This window comes from Eulemur rufifrons, chromosome 19, assembly GCF_041146395.1.
Source record: "Eulemur rufifrons isolate Redbay chromosome 19, OSU_ERuf_1, whole genome shotgun sequence".
NCBI classification, from domain to species: domain Eukaryota; kingdom Metazoa; phylum Chordata; class Mammalia; order Primates; family Lemuridae; genus Eulemur; species Eulemur rufifrons.
In genome coordinates, this window is record NC_091001.1 from 114,779,687 (window position 1) to 114,787,464 (window position 7,778).

At 57.3% G+C, this 7,778-nt stretch overlaps 1 protein-coding gene across 5 annotated transcripts in view; it reads left to right on the forward strand.

Annotated features, from left to right (window-relative positions):
• The window catches only part of MYT1L (myelin transcription factor 1 like), a 425,635-nt gene that overhangs the window by 417,316 nt on the left and 541 nt on the right, over positions 1 to 7,778 (forward strand). For 2 of the 5 annotated variants that reach the window (XM_069495366.1, XM_069495367.1), the window contains exons 24-25: positions 5,120 to 5,263; positions 6,269 to 7,778. The exon at positions 6,269 to 7,778 is cut by the window's right edge and continues 179 nt beyond it. In XM_069495366.1, the coding sequence (XP_069351467.1) occupies positions 5,120 to 5,263; positions 6,269 to 6,295 (171 nt within the window). In that variant the 3' untranslated portion in view covers positions 6,296 to 7,778. Of the gene's footprint in view, positions 1 to 5,119; positions 5,264 to 5,547 lie in introns of all 5 variants that reach the window. The other 3 variants (XM_069495363.1, XM_069495365.1, XM_069495364.1) reach the window with 2 other exon arrangements.

A 7,778-nucleotide genomic window follows, 5' to 3' on the forward strand; every position in this document is an offset into this window, starting at 1 on the left:
GGGTGGAACTGCTCCACCAGGTGACTGTCGCGGTGTTTTGATGCCACCTCCCTAGCAGAGGGTGTCAGTGCCCCGGTCTCACCAACCCCGTGGCCTCGGGCCCCGGAAGTGAATTCAGGCCTCCGGGCTGTGCCGGTTTGCCCTGCCAGGCTCAGCCACACGGGTGGGCGTTTCCTTACAATGCATCCACCTGTCGGGCTTGGGGTGCGGTGACATTGGGCGTCTTTTCTCACCGCTGCACCCGCCGCGCGGAGGAGAGGCCTGGCTGGTGGAGGACCCAGTGCCGCAGGAGCCACCTGCTGGAGCAGGAGGTCAGCAAGGCCGCGTTTGGCCGCACAGACAAACTCCACCCTTGAGTTTCACCCTGTTCATGAGGGAGAAAAGCCTGAGAATTTTACTGTATTTCCGCCTTTGAACAGCACATTTCTGAGCAGTCCCTGAGGATTCAAACCCTCTTTCTGTCCAGGGTCTTCGGTCCACAGCCCCCGGGGCAGCCGCTGGGCACGGGGCACATCCCAGGCGCCCAGGAAGGTCCCCGCGAGGCCCAGCCCCTTGCTCTCGGCCACGGGCCGCCCGGCAGTAGTGCGGCTGCTCGGCCTCCTCCCTGCACCCGGCAGACGCCGCGCTCACTGGCTCTGAGCCGGCTCAGCGCGTGTGGCCGCTGCACGCATGGGCGGGAACACGCAGGCTCCGCACGCCCGGCCGCCCCACCTGGGGGGAGAGTGTGTTCACGCTCTTTCCACTGGCTCCTTATCGGCCTCTGAGGGGGTATTTGCACCTCAGGACATCTATTGAATCTGACGTAGAAAATGAATTTGACCAGGCATGGGGGCATGGGAGCGCACACCTGTAATCCCAGCATTTTGGGGAGGCTGAGGCAGGAGGGTCAGATGAGCCCATGATTTCAAGACCAGCCTGGTAACTTAGCGAGACCCTACAAAACCCATTTTTTTAATTAGGCAAGCATGGTGAGCACCTGTAGTCTCTGCACTTTGGGAGGCTGGGGTGGGAGGACCACTGGAGCCCAGGAGTTCGAGGCTGCAGTGAGCTCTGAGGCCGCCGCTGCTCTCCAGCCCAGGTGGGAGAGTCAGAGCCTGTCTCAAAAACAGTAAAGGGAATTTTAAGGGTCAATGTTTATTCCCACTGCCCTGGCCGATGAGAGAGGTGACTTCCCCAAATGTCCCTGTGGGTGGGTCTGTCTATGCCCCGGAGAGCCAGCCCCACGTCCTGGAGCAGCTGGGAGCGTTCAGGCCACAGTCCCCAAGCTCTGCAGTCTCTGGGGCCGGACGGTGGAAGGCGGCTGCTCGCCCAGCCCCCCAGGTGGGAGACAGCCCTGCCCTCCGGGGATGCCTGTGCCTCTCTCTCCTTGGTGGGGGTCGGGGCTGGCTCCTGCCACACGCACACGCCCTGCTGGAGCAGAGCAGGAAGGGGACAGAGCGTTCCGGTCCCCTGAGACCTGAGAGATGGGCCCTGCCCTCCTGGGGCCCCCGACACTCTCCGGTGACGCCAACCCAGGGCTCGCAGGCCGCCCACCAGGGCCCAGGCCAGGGACAGTCGTGGGCGGCAACGGGATGGATAAGAGGTGCCCCCTGGGAACAGAGGGGAGGGAGGACCTCCGGGCCCTGCAGCTCCCCAGGTGAAGGCGCAGACTGAGGCAGGGTGAACAGAAGCCACTGGAGCACTTCTGGGGGGGAGGGCCCTGCCATTCTCTGTGGACGGGTCGAGTGTCACCATCTCAAACCCAGACACACTCTTATTAAGACGTCACATGTTCAGGTCACTGCCCAGTTGTGAGAATTTAACATGAGGACAAATGCATTTTTGCTTATTTGGGTAGATGAGTTGGCCGATTTGGAATGTGTCTAAGCAGTCTTGTGGGTCAAGTCAGCGCAACCAACACAATTTTTGTATCTACCCAATAAAAACCAGCGTTCTTATGCTCTACAGCGTGGGAGAAGGGGTCTGTCCCTGGGCCCTGGACCTCACACAGCTCAAATCAGAAACCGGGTGCCTGTCCCGCCTGCCCGGGCCCAGCCAGTGGCAGCCCAGCTCCAGCCGAGTGGCCACTGGGTCTCCGAGCCGCCGTCTGCCCAGCCCAGTTCAGCAGGACGCCCAGTGCTGAGGCTGGGCCAGGACCGGCCGGGCACACCCAGCCCGTGACTCGGGATTCCGCTCACATCAGCGAGCAGCGGGACTTCCCGCCCTGCAGAGGTGGGAAGGGGAGCGCAGCCCATGCCACCCCGGACACGCAGAGCAGCGAGCCTGTGGTCAGGGTCCCGGGAACAGAAGGTCGCGCTCAGGAACAGGGCGAAGAAGGCCCAGGTGGGAGGGCGGTGAGGCCTGTGCGTGGGCCCAGGGTTGGGGAGCCCAGGGCTGGGGAGCCCAGGGTTGGGGAGCCCAAGGTTGGGGAGCCCACGCCTGCCTGGGGCTCGCGAGGAGGGCGGGGGTGGCGGGGCTCCTGCGGGCACAGGCGCTGGCGAGGGACAGGGACGGCCCAGGCACAGAAAGCAGCGGGAGCCAGAGGAGGAGGCTGGTGGCCCACGGTGGGCTCAGCGAGGTTCCCTGGTGCTGCGGGCTTTGGGGGTTATTGGAATACGAAAGGGAACGAGCGTTTTCAGGCCAGACTTTTAAGGAGAAATCCCGCAGCTCCTGCCCCACAGCCCTGAGGACACAGGGCAGACGCCGCTGCGGAGTTTGCGCTCCCCCCGGCCTCCGCCACGCGTGTCTGCACCACGCATGAGTGGACTGTTCTCCCGGGGCCTGGAGTCCTCCGTGTAACCCAGACCCTGCTGTCCCTGAGTCTCTGTCTCCAGTCCTTTCCACACGCGTGGGCGGCAGGCTGCTCCCCCCGCGAGGACCCGTCCCTTCTGCCCGGGCTGACCTCTGGGAACCTCGCCTGTGTCCCGCGTGTTTTGGAAACACGTCTCACCACCCCAGGTTCTTAGTCTGGACCAGGAACCGGCACACGTTCCCCCCAGGGGACCACACGGCAGGTGTTTCGGGCTCCTGGGCCGTGCAGCCTTTGTCCTGTCAGCTCTGTTGCGTCTGAGAGTCACACGCATGTGCACGCGTGTGAGTTTGCCCAGTGCAGCTTCGTGGCATGCAATTTGGATTTAATATAGCTTTCCTGCGTTACAAAATGTTATTCTTTTGTTTTTCTCTAACCATTGAAAGATGCAAACGCCATTCGTAGCTTTTAACGTCAGGCGGAGGGCTGGGTCCGGGCAGAGACCGCCGTCCTCGGGAACGCGGGGTCAGAGGGGAGGTGACGCGGCCCAGCGGGGGGTCCCTGTGCTCACACGGGCTGTCTCAGGAAGGGTCCCGCAGGCACCGCTCACCGCAGCCTCCCAGACCTCCCTGTTTCTCACAAAATCAAAACCAGAGCCCCCCTTCCCGGGGACAGCCACCCCCACCACAGGAAACTGGACGTTTCTCAGACTGAGACACGGACTCACACAGGGGACAGCGTCCTCCCTGGACGCCTGTATCAGAGGCTTCCCAGACACAAGGTGTTGCGAGAACATCGGGTACCATCGACTGCCCTAGACTGGGGTGGTTTTGTTTTGTTTTGTTTTGTTTTTGAGACAGGGTCTTGCTCTGTGGCCCGGGCAGGAGTGCGGTGGTACCGTCATAGCTCACCGCAGCCTTGAACTCCCGGGGCCGAGCGATCCTCCCGCCTCAGCCTCCCGAGTAGCTGGGCTGCAGGCACAGCCACCACGGCCTCCAGATTGGGTCTGAAGGGTCCCCGCCCCGCCTCATCCTGTTCCACGTGCCCCTCCCCGAGCTGGGTCGGCCCCTCCTCAGACGGCGCCTGGCTTCCGAGGGGCCGGGGAGACGCTTCTCCTACACGTCCCTTCTCAGCAGCTGTGTCTGTGTCCACCACACGGCGCTCGGCTCCACGACGTCCCTGGGGTGTCTCGAGTTAGTCTGGGCCCTGCAGGCGGGGTCAGAGGCCCTGGGCACAGCGCGTGTCTTACCGCCAGCACTCCGAGCGAGACACGCGTCGCGTCCGGCAAGTGTTGTCGTTCCCGTCTCGCAGAGAACGACCCGAGGTTTGCCTGCCGAGTCCAGCCAGGCTGAGTCTCTCCAGATTGCTGGCGCGGGAAAGGCAGACGGGGCGAACGAGGGGTCGCATGCGAGGAGCTCGGAGCTGAGCCCTTCTAGCAGGAGATTCAGATAGTTCAGGCAAAAGGGGGTTCGGCTGGAAGGGGCGTAGCTGGGAGACTTGGCGGGTGTCTGGCAGACCCGTGTGTGGCTCTCGGCGCCCTGTGAACTGGCCGGGGCTTGCCGGGCTGCCCGTTTAGGAGGTCACGGTTTCCCGGGCCGCCCTCGTGCGTCTGCGCAGGCCGCGTGCTCTGTTCCCCCGAAGGCGTCCGTGCGTCCGTCCAGCTGCTCTGCTCTTGAGAGGAGCAAAGAACCGTTCAGCACAGCGGCCGCCCGGCCCCCGCCCGGCCAGTGGGAAGCCGCGGCCCGACCCCTCCGATGCGCGGAGATTCCCCAGCACAGGAAGCATCTCAACCTCCTCGGGAGGGTCTAGACTTTTCAGTGGAGAATACAGTTAGGGGAGAAATTGCTGTAAAATGACAACACTCAGGTTCTCTCTGGAACAAGACAGAAAGGAAGGGGCGGGGGGGGGGGCCACACTAGGCCTCTGTCCCTGACAGATCGGCCAATTCCGCTCGGGTAGACAGCAAGCGGGACGCCAGCCTGGTCCCTAGTGAGAGGACGCCACACGCCCCACAGAGAGAGTCCCGTTTTTAGGCCTTATCTGTGCAGAATGAGATTCAGGCTGGAAGAATAAGCATTAGCAGCAGGTCAGCAAAATCTAACCCAAATGAATTAACAATGCGATCCCTCCAAGCCCACTGAGAGAGCCGGGTGGCGCAAGGCGGCAGCGCCGTGTGGGCCTCCAGGCACCGGGATAAAAGTCAGCACGGTCCAGGAACCTAGCGTGACCCCCCCGTTGTAGTCCAGTCACCAAATTTTCAAATGCGTTGGCTCAAAAGCATAAAAGCCATCCCAGTAAAATGACAGATTCTCCACTTGGAGGCCGGCAGCCTGTGGGCTCGGCCGCGAGCGCCGCCGCCTGTGTTACATGTCGCACGACTGTGCCTTACAGATCACCACGATGGAGAGCAACCTCAAGACCATCGAGGAGGAGAACAAGGTGATCGAGCAGCAGAACGAGTCCCTGCTCCACGAGCTGGCCAGCCTGAGCCAGTCGCTGATCCACAGCCTGGCCAACATCCAGCTGCCGCACATGGTAAGTGACTGAGGCTCTCGCAGAGCGCGCGGTCCGCGCCGTAACACGGATGCTTAGCGCTGTTATGCGCGTGCTCCGCGGCCTTCGGATGTGTGTGGCTGCCGCCCCAGACCGTAGCGTTAACGGCTAGACCGTTGGTGGGCTGCCCCCGACACCGAGTGTGCTCCGAGTAGGCCTCTCCCCTCACTCGCAGGGGCTCGTGCTGTTAGACTATTTTATGCTTTTGTGAATATACTATTGAGAAAATAAAAGCTGTATATGAACTACTATTTAATATCTCGTAGGATCCAATCAATGAACAAAATTTTGATGCTTACGTGACTACTTTGACGGAAATGTATACAAATCAAGACCGTTATCAGAGTCCAGAAAATAAAGCCCTACTGGAAAATATAAAGCAGGCTGTGAGAGGAATTCAGGTCTGAACAGCTGCTCTAGTGATGAAACTCTTGCTTAAAAAAGGATGCCTCTTGTTCTTGCTGCTGTACCTTACCAGAAAGTGTTATATATTTATTTCTGTTTGAAACAGTGCTATGCTTACAAGACTTCATAATGATTTCATGTCTTGCTCTGAGGACAGTACCTGCAGAATAGTTTCGAACACATCCACATTTTGTATGTTTTCCATGTGAGCTGACATAGCGTGTTCTACCATGTAATGTTTATAGCTGCCATGTATGCACATTTGGGGGTCTATATATTTCTGAAGAGGTAAGCTGATCGAAATAAATAGAGTGTAAATTCTTTTTAATGCTTTAGTGATTAAATGTTTTAGTATTTTGAACTGAAATGGACAAAAAAAAAACACAGCTTTGAATGACCACGTCGTGGCCCCGAAGCCACTTTTTAGACCTTATCATTTTGCCTCATGTTGGAGGACCTTGTGGAATTTAAGAAATACATTTTGTGTGCATATTGTTTCATAGCAAGAATTGGTTGCAGAAATGCTTTATTTTTGAACAATGCTTGGAAATATTATGTGATTTTTTTGTTTGTTTGTTTTAGGAGGATGGTGTATGGTGGGGGCAATAAATGAGGTTTTTTGCATTCCAAGGAAATGACATGTGGATTAACTGTAAGAAATGAGATAAGTAATTTGTTGTAAGACAACATCAAGCCATGGAAACTTGGCAGAAGATTCAAAGCAGCTTAAACAGCACTTTTAAATTAACTCCTAGACATTACATGGTGAGACTGTGGAAACGTCAGTTCAGACAGGAGCTGGTCAGAGGCGGACCCCGCGAAGATGTCCCTTCCTTGTCAATACACTCTGGAACCAGCTTCTCGTGCCCCTAGAGCCCGCTGCCCTCTGAGCTGCCCGTCCGGCCACGCAGCTCGCCGAGCCGAGCCTGCGTGTTTTCAGTTTAAGCTAAAAGATCATTTACAAGCATTTACTTCCCCTTCTCACCTTTACGCATTATTATTGTCATTAATCTTATTATTTGAGGGGTAAAGGCAAATGATTCGTGAGAGTTCTAGTTACTGGACTGAATTTTCTGCTGGATCTGGTGAAAAAGCAGCTCAGTAAACCCCCCTGACTTTGACGAGCGTCTGGGCCCCCCGAGAGTCCTCCCACGTGGCGTTGGTGTCCCTCCCCCGGAGACCAGGGACCACAGAGCATTGGCATAGCCTGTCACTTGAGTATTGTGACCTATTCTAAGAATGAATGCAATCAGATTTTAAAAGTAACTAAATATACTTCAGCACTTTTTTGCTTTACACTAGATCATCTTAGACTTGTTTAAGCCCTCGAGGCCGGACTGTTTCACGCCAACGACTGCGCTGTCTGCGTAAGACCACTGTGGCTGCTGCGTCCTCCTGAGTAGTCCGTTGATGATGTGTTGTGTTCCTGACGTTGACTTGATTTACATTAATAGCATCTCTTCCTTCCATGTCTTGATGTTATGCAGGAAGTACAAAAGTACTTTAAAATTTTGTTATGAAATAAAAAAAGATGGGTTTTGTAAAAATAAAAAAAAAATATTTTTAGCAGAACAGGACTTACAGGGTCATTGTCCTCACAATGTGCCAGCCGACGTTTGCACTCGCCTTGTCCTGTATGTCCGTGCGGAGGTGTGCAATTCCCGTGTCCGCAGCCTTGCGACGCCGGACCCGGGTGGAGTACGGAGCAGCCCTCGCGGCTGCCCGGCGGTGTTGGGAAGAGAGGACTGCAGGGATCTCACGACAATATTCTGATACAATATCCACCTCGGTATATATATATGTATAAATATATGCATATCCCAGCGGCACTTTATACTGTCCACTGTACAAACGCTTACAGTTTTCCACGAGGACTTCACTGACAGCTGGGAGAAGACGATGTAATTACCGGGCTCTGCGGAACCTGCCCGCGCAGCCCCCTCCTGTTGCTATCGGTTGCAGCCGCCGTGCTCACAGTTGCCTTGGAGCTGAAGCAAGGTGCTTGCAGTCGCCGCGGCCGCCACGCGCCCGGGCCCCGCCCGCCGGGCCCTGTTCATAGCAGCATCTGCATCCCCCATGCGTCCGTCTGCAG